Genomic DNA, 13960 nt, shown 5'->3' with positions numbered 1-13960 from the left:
GAAGGTCACATGGAAAGCACTTTCATTCATACAACACAAGTGCTTGTGTGACCAAGTGGTCGGTGGGGCTATTTATTATAAAAAAATAAAAGTGTAATACAATGACACCACCTAGGGGAATTTCACCCCAGGAAATAAAATCGTTTGGGAATAAAATACCCAACAACGTTTGCACAGGTTCAGGGATGCACACTGAGGCCGGCTCAAACATTAACAGTTTCATTTATTAATATAAAATAAGATGAAACCACAATGACAGCACTGAATGTAGTGTCATCTAAAACTGTCCCAAATTACAATAAAAATAAAACCGACAGCTGGGACTCACCAGCAGCGTGGACCAAAAAGAAAACCACACAAAAACCCCTCTGTAGTCTATTCACGCGGTGCTGTACAACAAAGGAAGCGTGGAAAACGACCCGCCACCTGAGGTCCCGCTGGAACACCCTCAGTTCGCTGAAATAAAAGCACAACACATACATATTAAAAGGATAAAACATGGGACGCCAAACAACAGGCTCTCTATACAATTCAAAAAAGAATTAAAAGAACTGAAATCTTTAATAAAACAAACAGAACAGATTGGAAACACTTGCACTCTGCGAGCCAGCCCACAGCTGATGCTGCTTCCGATTGTCCGTAGCCCCACTCAGTCTCCTGCAGCTCTCCACAAACTGGGAGCAACCAGGGGAGGCAGTACCAGTTTTGCAATACCAGCACAATATGCAGCTGAGGATCGCCCTAGCCAGCCGCGGAAGCTGGAGTGCAAACAATGGTTTGCAAGGCAAGACAAGAGTGGCAGCAATCGAACCCTATAAAGAAGTAGGGTTCTAGCAGCTATAATATAGGCGGCTTATCCCAAAACCGGAGGCGCTATACTGCACGGTGGACGTGATTCAAACGCTTCTCCCCACCACGGCTGGAGTAAAGAAAAGCGGCCGCGCTACAACAAGCCGCAGAAATATTACTAGTTTCACTACTTCTGAGAGAAATCAGAGGTCAAAAGGAAGCCTGCCTGCAGCTGTCACACGATCCGTCTCGGTAAACTAACCTATAACGATAGGCCAGCATTTACTGCTGTGCTGCGCCAGAAGCTCGGGAGGAATGAACCAACAAAAAACCGGCTGCCCTTTATACAGGCAGACACCACCGATCAATGTGCAGGTGGGTTCCTAATTAGCCCAATCACACGACACAAGGAGCGAGTGCAGCGGGAAGAGAGAGAGAAGGTGAAGCGAGCAAACAACCAAGAGAGAGACACGCGCAGCCCATCCGGCCACACTCGTATGAGTGAGTGATGTTGCATGAAGTGATCAAAGTGCTCCGGTACAATAGATAAGTGCTGTATTAGAACCAGTGTGTTCCCACTGAAGGATTTTGGATGTCCTGCAGCAGCAGACGACATCCAGCTGTACGTGTCTTTTAAACCTGAAGATGTTTCTAAGCTGCAGATTCTAAATGTGTGCTTAGAAACCATCAAAGGTTGGATGGCCGACAACTTCCTCCAACTTAATGAAGAAAAGACTGAAGTCCTTGTATGTGCTCCAGACAGACATGTACCTGACATAATGAATGCTCTTGGTCCTCTTTCAACATTTGTGAAACCGTCTATCAGGAACCTCGGGGTAACCTTTGATTCTGCTCTTACCCTGGATGTCCACGTCAAATCTCTGGTTCGGTCCTGCTTCTATCATTTAAGAAGCATTTCTAAATTGAGCCCCATAGTATCTCATACTGAACTGGAGATTGTTATTCATGCATTCATTTCATCACGATTGGACTACTGTAATTCACTGTTTACATGTCTAAACAAAAACTCCCTGGAGTGTTGCAGATTGTCCAAAATGCTGCAGCAAGGCTTCTGACAAAAACATCTAAGTACTCTCATGTAACACCGTTGCTTATACAGCTGCACTGGCTCCCCGTTGAATTCAGAGTCCATCTTAAGATTCTGGTTCTGACCTTTAAAGCTCTTCAAGAACAAGCACCAGCCTACACCATTGAACTTTTACAGCCCTATGTCCCTAGCAGGTCCCTGAGGTCTTGTGATCAGGGCCTACTTGTTATTCAGTATACAAGACTGAAAACCAAGGGTGACAGAGCTTTTGCCACTGTGGCCGCCAGACTGTGGACTCTCTTCCTCAGAACTTAAGATCTGCAGACTCAGTGGTCACTTTTAAAAAGCAGCTAAAACATCTTTTTAAAATTGCATTTTGTTAACTTTTGACTGTTTTTGTTTTATACCTTGTAAAGCACTTTGTGATCTTTTATCTAGAAATGTGCTATATAAATAAAATTGTACTTACTTACAGATATCACTGAATACGTTTCTGTGTTATTTTTACTGCCATATGGCAAAACGTGTGTTACATGTTAAAGCTTGTTACCTTTTCAAACAAGTAACATTAATGCTGCCATCTCTTAAATGCTACCATTCGTATCATAAGCTACTGAAATGCACCCATGAGATGCATGTCAGGTTATTTTGAGAAAAATCGTTTTTCCACCTAACTGGGGAAGTTAGGTGGAAAAACACCGAACAACTCACCTGGAAGAACCAGGTGAGTGGACAACTCACCTGGTTCTTCCTGCTCTTAAACAGACTCTCTGTTGTCTCTCTCTCCACCTCCTTACTCCTTCTTTGCACTGACAATCACACACTAATTGTTTGAACTAGAGAATCACATCAAATTATTTGCTATTATAATTGCAGATAATTACTGCTGTGATGAAATCTAGGGGTGTCTGGGCACCCCTCCAAAAAGGTCTAAACTGGCCTACTGGGGCCACAACCAGTTTGTGGCTGAGCAGAAAGAGAAGAGAGAAAAGGAGAGCATGAGAACGAAACACAAGAACCAACAGTGGCATATACTTCCCTTTCCTCGTTCCTGTTTCTTTAAACTGTTTTATTAGACTGTGTCAGCTGCCAGAGGTTTTTACCAGTGTTCCTGTGAGGTCTGCTGCACCATCCTGTTTGAGCATTGAATTTAAATATTCTCTAACTGCACCCTAACATTACCAACATGAGAGAGAACAGACTTCTCACCTGCACAGATAAACAACGGCAACAAACAACCGCAGCTCAGTCCGTGTGCAGTGCAGCGTGCTGTTGTACTGTAGAGTACAGGACTACTGTGATTTACAATAGAGCACTGTGATGTGTAATAGAGTAGTGTTGTACTGTAGAGTACTGTGATGTGTAATAGAGTAGTGTTGTACTGTAGAGTAGTGTTGTACTGTAGAGCACTGTGTTGTACTGTCGGGTACATAAGACTGTTTCATGTTGCATGCAGCTGCACACTCGTCCCAGCAGGGGGCAGACGTCCTTCATCATTCATACGGACTTTTTCCACATCCTGCTGGAAAAACTTGACCGCGGTAAAGTTGTGTACTTGTAGCTGGATGTAGTTTCCTTTGTAGTTCTTCGGAGTAGACCGTGTGATTAAGAAGCAGTGCTCACGGAAGCGTTTTTGGCGGGCTTTGTGCTCTCAGTTTAGGGGGAGACGGAGTTTGAGACTCTACCAGAGACCATGCAGGAAGTCCGGGACACCCTGGCTGACTTGGCCGAGCAGGGCACGACCTACCTGGGCAGGCTGGTCGGAGAACAGACGCTGCTGTCGGTGCAGAAGGTAAGAAGCGGAAGTAGTCCGGTTTCCGTGGAGCGGATTCTCGGCATCCAGTTTTGAACTTGTGTGTACACGATCAGGTTTTATCACCACACTAGCCCTGATTAGAAACCATAATAATTCGACATAAGCAGTTTAGGTTCAGAGAGGGGACTGTTCGCTCTCGCTGACAGTCACATCAGTGAACTTTGGCCTTTTCTCTGTGTTCTTACCCTCACTGTTGTCTGAAACAAACCTGCCTCTGCAGGCTTTCTCTCAGGTCCTAGCTGTGGTTGCAGGCAGCGTGGCCGGTGCTCTCAATGTCCTGCTGCACTACGTCTCACAGTTACTGCAGGCCTCTGGGATCCAAGGTGAGCATCGTTTGTTTCTGGGCTGCACTCAAGACCAGTTCAAATATAGCAGAAGTGGGTGCTGCCACCTTGTGGTGCCATCAAAGCCAGAGACTGTGGGCAAAGTTGTTTTTCCAGCCTTGACTCCTCTTTTGGATAAAAATGTTTGGTAGGTGCTTAACCTGCTGAGCATAAACCTTTTAATCAGAGATCCACGGAGCCTTGGACCTGTATCTGTTGGATGGATCAGCTGAATGACTTTATTAGAATCGAACTGAAGCTTGCTGCGCTTCACATAGAGGCGAGAATCTCAATATGAGCAGCTCCGTACAAGAGCCGGTTCATTCCAGTAGTTTAACTCGCTGGCACTGTTATTCTGCCTGCCTATTGATCCTGGTTATTGGTTCTCCAATCAGCTGATTTCAGCTGGTGTGCAGGAGGAGGAAAATAATGGCTCAGTCTGCAGCGTGAGCATGGATGTTACTTTTATTATTACTGCACAAGGACGAGAGCGTGATGGTAAAGTAAACTGGACACACGCAGCTGCATTCTGCTGCTAACAGCATCAGCTGCACAGACAGCATGCTAACATGTTTGCTCTGTGCGCAGACCTGAATACTCCGACACAGATCACACGTGTGCGTCCTGCAAACCAGCAGCTGGGTTTATGTTGTTAAATGAGACCGTGAGTTTCAGGAAAGGAGTAATGTGAAATTAGTGTAACACGTAACTTTGTAGAGTAATAACTCCAACAAGGAGAGGAAACACTTTCAGCATGCACAAACATTTGACCAGACAGCGTGTAGTTCATCTGCATGATGTAATGTCTTTGGTATGCTGTCAGAGATGGTGGAGCCTCTCACAGCAGAGCCAATGAGAACCCGGTGATAGCTCCCATCTGTAGCGTCGCAGTAAGAGTGTCAGTGGAAATGAGCAGCTTTGTATGAAATGTAATTTCTGGTGCTTTTTTTCCACAGTTAGCCTTCCTACCAACAAAGTGACCCCAGAGGGCCTGATCTTCGTCATTCAGTGGGTCCTCGCAGCTCTCATCTGCTACTGGCTGATTTCTCTTGCCTTCCGATTGGTTGCCTCCACTCTGATGTGCGCCCTGTGGTTTCTGAAAGTCGGAGTCACTTTAACCTGTTTTGTGCTCATCCTGAGCGACTACAACGTGGGCACGGAGGTGATGGCCATCCGACTGGCTGTCCTGCTGTGTGTCTGCGTCCTGCTGGACGTCGGGACTCGGGGAAGTTCCAGTGCGGCTAATCAAACTGCTCGCCTCGAGGAGCAGGTGAAGATCCTGGAGAGACGGCTGAGGGAGATGGAGAGGTGGACGAGGACAGAAGAGTGACGGAGAGAATCTTCTGACATCCAAGTCAAACGACAGTCGCCCGAGGATCTCTGCATTTAGGATCGTTCTTCAAATTCACAGAAAGCACGGCACATTCCCAACAGACTGCTGAGCGGGAGCAGATCGAGCTCGTCGACGAGTTGAATGGATGCAGCTCCCTCCCAGATACGCCCACATATTTGGATGAAGTTTAATGAAAAACACTTTCTCCTCTTCCACCGTTCCTCTCCCTAAACACAGTGCTCTCCCAGAGCCCAATGCCTCACCCCAACTTCTGTTAGATTTGCCCTGCGAGCAGCAGCTGGTGGAGGCGCTCGTTACACCAGCAGCTGCATCGACTGGCTCTGGCTCCTCTACGTGTGGTCCTGTCAGATCACAGAGGCGTTTTCTTCTCACTGAATGTAGCTGCACTTCAGCTGCAGTGAATCAGGAGGAGGTGCAGGACAAGCTGACACATCGATCAGGTGATGGACTCCTAATCTCAGGCCTGTTTTCAGTCATTCCACTAATAAATAACTTTTCAAAAACATGCGCTCCTTTTTCTTTTCACCAAGTAAAAAAACAAGTTTGAGCATGACGTCGCGTCACACAGTCTCTCGCTCAGAGTCGTGCTGGAAGTAGGGCCTTGGTTCTGGTTGGACTGGTGCATGTCTACTTTTACTTTAACTATATTTAAAAATGGGGATGTTGAACCTGCAGCGTCTGAGCTACCTGCAGCGTTAACAAAGAAACAGATGAAGATGATGAATGGTGCTGGACTGATGTAAATGTAAGGTCTGCTCCTGAGTCTCCCAGGCTCAAATCCCAGCTGTGGAGGAAAAGGTGCAGGTAGCGTGGACACCTTCAGGATGTCTGATCTGCTGCAGTCCCAGCCTGTCATTTGTGTTCATTTTTTAATCAGCGTAGGCTCCTTTGAATCATTTGCACAGGAACAGATGGGACCTGCACCTCTTGACTGTTTCACAGACAACACTCACGTACTGAGAGTTTTTCCTCCACGTCACAAATGTTCCATTGTTCTTGTGATGGGTAAATAATTAGCAAACAGCTCTAGTTATGGTTGTTTTGTAGCTTCAACACAAACGTGGAAATGTTGTAATCAAAGCACCAAATAACGATAAATGCGCTGCAGGATCGGTGTGGTGAAAGAGTCGTACTGCCATCTGTGACATGAGAATAAACTCATTTGTTACAGACGTGGAACAAATGGCTTAAATGAGCATTTTGGGTCCAAGCAGTCCCTGCTGCAGAGTCGGGGACAGTCATCCTCCATGAGGGTGGGGTTGTCCTGGCAGTGACGAAGCAGAGACCTGGTGGAGCAGGCTGGGCAGCCTGGCCTGTGATGGAGTGCTGGGTGGGGAGCGTGCCCCTTCCTCCACCGCTGAACACGTGCTTCACGGTGCTGTGAGGTGGGTCAGGGCTGGGACAGCTCTGCTGCTGGGTCAGACTGGCTCGTTCGTGCATCCGAGGGACAGCAGGTCACAGGAGACTGCTGCCTGCTCTTATCACTCAGCCCCCCCGCCGCAGACGTCATCCTTATTCATGGTGCTTTCTTATCTATACAAATAATAAGACACAGTAGTAACACATCCTAAGACAAAGGCCAACTTCTGCTCTCCTTTCCAAAGAGAAAATCCACAGGCTGCCGTGTGGGAGGAGGGACCAGGAAGAGGTTTATCGTGGTCAACACTGTCGTCCTAATCCGCTCTTAGGGGATAGAGGCTTAGTGGGACCTCAGGTTAGGTTGATCACAACTTGTCTCAGACACAACCATCCACACGAGCAAGGCATTCATTGGTTTGCACGCATGAGTTATTTCACCCTCAGAAGTCTGTTCTCTTCTTAGTTGTGCCGGATTCATTGAAGCAAACGTTTCTGTGGGCAGGTGTAGAGGCAGCAGCCCTGTGGACCTCAGAGAGCACACCTGCCACACTCCAGCTACACACTAGCTGTTTCTTTCTTTGTGTTTCTTTAATTCAACCAAGACTTCTGAAGATGAAAGACCGCCTGGCTCAGCTGAAGGAGGTAAGCAGGACTGTGCCGCTGTTTGCCTTCTCGTCGATGGCGCCTGTGTTGTTCGCACGGGGCCTGACTAGTCTGTACTATAGATGTCATGGTGCGAGGCGACTGCCCCGCTGTGGAGCTCAACTGAATGTCAGAGATGTTAGCCGCAGACGTGAAACTCAAAGTCATGTTTCCAAAAGATACAGGAACTGCTTTCTTCTCATTCTTTTATATTCTGACTGAATTTATAGTGAAATCAGTAAGTCCTCATCAATCTTTCTTTAATGTGAGGAGCTGCTAATCACACAAACGACAATTAATCATCGTTTATTTTAGACGTGTCAGGCACTGATTCAAAGTGCAGCTGGTGTCATGTGACTCACACACAGGAAGTCGTTTCAGGCTCAGTACAAATGTTCTTGTCTTATCACAGAGACAGAAAACGTCAGTTAATAGTGTGTGTGTGTGTGTGTGTGTGTGTGTGTGTAACAGAAGAGCGATGCAGGTGGTGATGATATTGAGGTTCCTGTGGAGAGTGAGGCTTTCATGGATGATTTCTTTGCTCAGGTATGCAGTGTGTCTGTCTGCTCCACTTTACATGCATCATAACACAAAATGCATTTCTACTCTTTGATGCCTCTGTGTGCGTGTGTGTGTGTGCGCGTGTGTGCGTCTGTCAGATTGAAGACATCCGCAGCAGTATTGACAAGATTGACGAGAGTGTTACAGAAATCAAAAAACTCTACTCCACCATCCTGTCTGCCCCGACCTCCGACCAGAGTAATGCAGATAACGTGTTCAAATGTGCTGCCTGTGATTCTCAGTGTGTGTGCGTGACGCTCCATTTCCACCTCTTGCAGAAACACAGGATGATGTCGAGGCTCTCACCAATGAGATTAAAAAGTCGGCCAACAACGCAAGAAACAAACTGAAGAGTCGGTATTGGTTTGGTTTCCTTCTCCGGCACACTGTCTGGTTCCCGTTTGTACAAACATACGTGTGATCAGAATGTGTCTCTGTGGCACGCCTAATGTGTTGTTTACATGTGTGAGTAAAAGCAGTGGTGAACATTGTCCGTGTGTGCGTCAGGTATCGAGCGCCAGCTGGAGTCAAACGCCGACGAGAGGGCCTCGGCCGACCTCAGGATACGCAAGTCACAGGTCAGGCAGTCGTACAGTAGCTCTGATTCACCCGACCCAACCACACAGACAGAGCATGCTGCTGTTTCTCTTGTGATGCCTAAAACATCCACACGTCACGTTCAGATCCACCGAGTGTAGCAGGCTGCACACACACATCCTTTTACATTCAGTGCCGGTGCAGTCCTCTGTCCTCAGGCGCCACTGTGAAGCTCGCCCACCGTGTGTGTGAGAGCCTGTCATTGGAGTGTCTGTGTTCTTGTCTCCCCCAGCACGCCATTCTGGCCAAAAAGTTTGTAGAGGTGATGACAAAGTACAACGAGGCTCAGGTGGACTTCAGAGACAAGAGCAAGGGACGGATCGCCCGCCAGCTGGAGATCAGTGAGTGCCAGCTGCTGATGATATGGTTACGTTTAAGCTTGATGTGGAGGAAACCACAGCTTCGGGATCCTTTATATTTCCCTTTTTTTTACAATATGTGAAGAGATTCACAGCATAAATGATCTAAATGCTCCTTAAAACCTCACGGTCGTTCCCCTGGACCCTAGTCACGGTGCTAACACTCCTGTCCTCTATCGTAGGTTTTATCAGGTTCAGGCCGTCAGACTAAAGAGAATTCGACTTTCTTTAAGCACTGACAGCTGCTACGCTTTAAACATATTTATGTGCCAACTTATTGTTGTGTACTGTGCTCAGATACATGTTTTAGTTTTTAAATAAAATGACAAATATCTGACAGAAAGAGCCGTGTGTGTGAATGGGTGGATGACTGGATGTGTAAAGCGCTGTATAAATGCAGGCCATTTACCATTTACCATAAAAATAGCCAACGTGGTGTTTTTATGGTTTTACTGTGTCACGTCAGCCCTAAAGGTTAACAACCACCTTTTACATCAATCAAAGTATTAATACAACAGGCACCTCGTAGTATTCTCAGTGTAATCACATGCTGTTGTGTGTACAGTCATGTTTCTACTGGCTGGTGCATGAACAAGTTCTTGTCTCTGTGATCTGTTCAGCTGGAAAAACAACGACTGATGAGGAGTTGGATGAGATGCTGGAGGGAGGAAACTCTGCAGTCTTCACAGCAGGGGTAAGCCTGCATGCATGTGCATGCACGTGCATGCATGCGCACACAAACACCTGCAGCAAACCAGCGTCTTTGGCCAGAGGCACGAACTCTTAGTGGGTTGTGGAGCGCAGAGGCTGTTATAAACCAGGAACCATTGTCCTGCTGGTTTGTGTTTGATGGTGTCACTGTGATCTCCGCTCCACTGTCATTTAATGACATCTCCATATGAATTCTCTCTGTGTGTTACATGAACACTTGTCAGGGAAATGTCCCCGCCCCTCCCTGAGCCTGGTTCTGCTGGAGGTTTCTTCCTGTTAAAAGGGAGTTTTTCCTTCCCACTGTCGTCAAGTGCTGCTCATAGGGGTCACATGACTGTGGCAGTTTTCTGTCTGTAGGGATCTACTTTAAAGCACCTTGAGGTGACCGTTGTTGTGATTTGGAGCTGTAGACTGTTCTAGCACACGGGTCAGCACAACTTTCATTTCACAACTATTTTTAATTATAAGGAGAAATAATTAAGTCAGCTAATCAACAGAAAACAAATTGTTATGTATTTGATAGGCAGTGCAGTCATTCCTCATCAACATGTCTCCATTAAATTCTCGGCTTTTCAAATGCAGTGATTTGTCTCGGTGTGTGTTTGTTATGTAGGCACGTTTCTTACTATTTAGTGTCGTTACAGCAAACTGGGAGATGTTAGCTGGACTTACAGGCAGATGTGATTTGTTTTAACCTGTAGTTTGGCACTAGCAGACCCTCTGTTTGTCAACATCCACTTGTTTGTGGTGTATTCTTTTAAGTTGTGTTTCTCTGGTCACCTCACACTCCCTCCCCCACAGATCATGGACTCTAAGATCAACCAGCAGGCCCTGAATGAGATCGAGGCTCGTCACAAAGACATCATGAGGCTGGAGAGCAGCATTAAAGAACTCCACGACATGTTTGTTGATATTGCCATGCTGGTTGAGAACCAGGTTTGTGAGATCCTGCAGCCCAAAGTGTTCTCGAGCATTCACAGTTCTCGATTAACAAACTATTCTCACCCTCTGAGCTGCACTTCTTCCATTTTAGCCGTGTTATAAAACATGCAGGCTTGCTTCTCCTTCTTCCACTTTCTGCTGACTTGCATGGTTTGTGAAACTGAATAGTAGCCCTGTTTAGTTCTACACAGAGTCGTGCACAGCACAAGTTACTGTTGAAAAACTTTAAAAGAATAACTCGCCCTGTTTCCCCAAAAAGCCCATCTTGCACAGAGCTTGTTTAACTGTGACTAAGCCCTTTCATGACTGAAGCTTCAATGTGCAGCCGATAGGAAAAGTCATGTGTTTCTGACACAGTGGGGTACGCTCCCACTTCCTGTGTAAACAGCAGACAGGCACAAATCTTACTTTCATTAACTTTGTGTTGTCTCTCGTGTTGTGTGCCCTGCTAGGGTGGGATGATTGACAGAATCGAAAGCAACATGGACCAGTCAGTGGGCTTTGTAGAGAGAGCCGTGGCCGACACCAAGAAGGCTGCCAAATACCAGCAGGAGGCCCGCAGGGTGAGTGCAGAGAGGAGAGAGGGACTGTGGGAATGCGTTAGTGCTCTGGGTCAGTGTTTCCTGTAACGATGGCATCGGCCTATCCTCGAGCAGACAAACCACTAGTGAAGGTTAGATGCTGAAGTTGCACACGCTGACTGTACCCGTGAGTAAGAAACACCTGCTGCTGTTCCTGCTGCAGTGCGTCTCTGAGTAGCTTACCATCTGAGCCATGTTCCTGCTACAGCGTGTCACAGCATGTTACAGCGTGTCACAGCGTGTTACAGCATGTTACAGCGTGTTACAGCATGTCACAGCGTGTCACAGCATGTTACAGCGTGTTACAGCATGTTACAGCGTGTCACAGCATGTTACAGCGTGTTACAGCGTGTTACAGCGTGTTACAGCGTGCTACAGCGTGTTACAGCGTGTTACAGCGTGTTACAGCGTGCTACAGCGTGCTACAGCGTGTTACAGCGTGCTACAGCGTGTCACAGCGTGTTACAGCGTGCTACAGCGTGTTACAGCGTGTTACAGCGTGCTACAGCGTGTTACAGCGTGTCACAGCGTGTCACAGCGTGCTACAGCGTGTTACAGCGTGTTACAGCGTGCTACAGCGTGTTACAGCGTGTTACAGCGTGTTACAGCGTGTTACAGCGTGCTACAGCGTGTCACAGCGTGCTACAGCGTGTTACAGCGTGTCACAGCGTGCTACAGCGTGTCACAGCGTGCTACAGCGTGTTACAGCGTGTTACAGCGTGCTACAGCGTGTTACAGCGTGTTACAGCGTGCTACAGCGTGTTACAGCGTGTCACAGCGTGCTACAGCGTGTTACAGCGTGTTACAGCGTGTCACAGCGTGCTACAGCGTGTTACAGCGTGTTACAGCGTGTTACAGCGTGCTACAGTGTGTTACAGCGTGTCACAGCGTGCTACAGCGTGTTACAGCGTGCTGCAGCCACGTTCAGATCCTTCTGGGGAAAAATGTCTTTTTGTGAAGCAAACGGGTTAAACCTCACTGGCTTGTGTGCTCCGGTCACTTTGAGACTGTTGTGTTTTGGGCACTTTAGGGGCCTGTTCAGACCCTGGGGGCCTGGGCTGTAGATGTAGGGTGTGCTTTAGTCTTGCTCGGCCCGACCGGGAGTCATCTCGTTTAACACCACCTTCTGTCTCTGACCCCTCCCCCCCCGAACCAACTTGTCTCTCCAGAAACAAATGATGATCTTCTGCTGCTGCGTGATTTTGGCTGTGGTCCTGGGTTCATTTGTCTACAGCTTCATCAAATAGAGACCCTAATGAAGAAAGTCTCCCACCATCTGAGGCCACGGGAGGCTGCAGGACACTCAGTTTGCTCTAATTTCATTACATATCAGGAACAAAGCGCCACATTTATGATCAGTTCAATCAGAAAAACATGACGACAGCTTTCTTCTTCATGGCCTCGCTCCAGTCTGTGTTCCTAACCTGTCCAATAACAAACTGAATATGACTGTGTGCACAAAACAGAAAAGAAAAGCTGGAGACCTTTCAGTGCAGTGACCGACACATCAATAATCCCACCAAGAATGTCCACATCATAGGGCTACATGCATGTTTAATGTGTTAGCATCAGCTCATCGTTACTTAGCTGTGCTCAGTGCAAATGTGTGTGATACGTCTTACCCTAACCCTGCTGCAGTTGTTCTGCTGTGGAGCGATTTTTCAGAACCAAACTTGGAATTTGAAAATGTGCAGCATGAAAGGTCACCAACAATCAGGGCCAAGCCTGTGAATTACTGAGTGTGACTGCTAGCACACTCCATTTCATTTTCATTCACTGATTTGTCCTCTTATCATATCCATATTCAGGAAAGTGCACCTGATTTGTAAACAACTTTTGAATAATGCAGCCATGAAAAGCTTTTATTAGGAAGATTAGCTGTTGTGTTGCTGTGTAAGGAATAAACAGCAGAGGGTGTCCATTAATATTAGAGTGATTACAGCAGGTGCTGGTACCTGACACACCTGTGCTGTAGACTGCATCCTGCCCCGTGTCCACAGCAGGCCCGTCGAGAGGCCTTTAGGATTCACAGTAAAAATCCACGTAGTGAGCTTTTAACCTTGAAGTGATTAAAAATGGCTCATCTTAGATGGTGTGACTCAGGAACTGATGTTCATTTTAAATGTGTAAGATTAGAAATACAAATCATTTAATGATTCAGGTATTTGGTTTAGATCGTTGTTATTTGTGTTTATTACGACTGAACTCTCATGTTTGTATAATGTGCTTGTGTGTCTGTTTTTATGCTTGTTATTCTGGCACTTGCTCTGACCCACACTGTGGTGTTGGATGCAGTGCAGCCCACTCGTGAACTGAGAGCCTGCTCTCCTATATCAATATTTTTGAAAATGTGTATTCCAATAAAATTCCAATTGGAAGTTTTCTGAGGCGTCTGAACAAACTGATGGCAGACGATTTAGTTGCGCAGTGTGTTCAGAAAAATAACCTGGAAGATTTGTCCTGCAGGGAGAGGTCATCGATAGTCGACAGGCAGCTGTTGTGTGACAATGAACTATCACAGATTTTATTCATCTTCAAATTTGATCCTAGGACCGCTAAATATCAAATTCCGGGGATTGAGGTGTGCATTCACAGGGACACGCTGTAAGGTCTGGTCTGCCGATGCTTCCAGCGCTTCATCGTTAGCTTCTTTGTACACGCTGTGTGTTTGTGTCTGCTGCTGACTGAAGGCCGTGGCTCTGAGCACGGCGAACTATTTGTAAAAGTGCATCGTTTGTAGTTTTCTTCACTTTTTGAATAAAAGTCAATCTGTCAGTTACTACACTTCCACTTCCATTTTATTTCACCTTAGCGTTTGCCGACGTTTTCCTCTCGCTCGCCGTACTCAAGCTGTACGCGTTTGACAAACAGTCCCTGC

At 46.8% G+C, this 13960-nt stretch overlaps 2 protein-coding genes across 5 annotated transcripts; both read left to right on the top strand.

The window, feature by feature from the left end:
• Nucleotides 1-3069: 3069 nt before the first annotated feature.
• tmem109 (transmembrane protein 109) lies at nucleotides 3070-5833 on the top strand. Of its 2 annotated transcripts, XM_040027228.1 has the most exons (4): nucleotides 3070-3378; nucleotides 3493-3629; nucleotides 3874-3976; nucleotides 4933-5833. In XM_040027228.1, the coding sequence occupies exons 2-4, from the start codon at nucleotides 3531-3533 to the stop codon at nucleotides 5304-5306; spliced, it is 576 nt and encodes a 191-aa protein (XP_039883162.1). In that variant the 5' UTR covers nucleotides 3070-3378; nucleotides 3493-3530; the 3' UTR covers nucleotides 5307-5833. The 2 variants fall into 2 exon arrangements, with proteins under 2 accessions (XP_039883162.1, XP_039883161.1); XM_040027227.1 differs by having other exon boundaries at nucleotides 3072-3629.
• On the top strand, nucleotides 4592-13861 carry zgc:165520 (uncharacterized protein LOC571872 homolog). 3 transcript variants are annotated; one of them, XM_040027221.1, is made up of 11 exons: nucleotides 4592-4597; nucleotides 7137-7331; nucleotides 7803-7877; nucleotides 7991-8090; nucleotides 8171-8245; nucleotides 8400-8470; nucleotides 8722-8830; nucleotides 9469-9542; nucleotides 10361-10495; nucleotides 10954-11064; nucleotides 12252-12364. In XM_040027221.1, exons 2-11 carry the CDS (start codon nucleotides 7302-7304, stop codon nucleotides 12327-12329), a joined length of 858 nt encoding a protein of 285 aa, XP_039883155.1. In that variant the 5' UTR covers nucleotides 4592-4597; nucleotides 7137-7301; the 3' UTR covers nucleotides 12330-12364. The 3 variants fall into 3 exon arrangements, with proteins under 3 accessions (XP_039883155.1, XP_039883156.1, XP_039883154.1); XM_040027222.1 differs by lacking the exons at nucleotides 4592-4597; nucleotides 7137-7331 and adding an exon at nucleotides 5657-5770; XM_040027220.1 differs by lacking the exon at nucleotides 4592-4597 and having other exon boundaries at nucleotides 5966-7331; nucleotides 12252-13861.
• Nucleotides 13862-13960: the final 99 nt, after the last annotated feature.

The sequence above is a fragment of the Simochromis diagramma genome, unplaced genomic scaffold (assembly GCF_900408965.1).
Source record: "Simochromis diagramma unplaced genomic scaffold, fSimDia1.1 OVJJ01000446.1, whole genome shotgun sequence".
Taxonomy (NCBI): domain Eukaryota; kingdom Metazoa; phylum Chordata; class Actinopteri; order Cichliformes; family Cichlidae; genus Simochromis; species Simochromis diagramma.
This window is presented reverse-complemented; position numbering and strand designations above follow the sequence as displayed.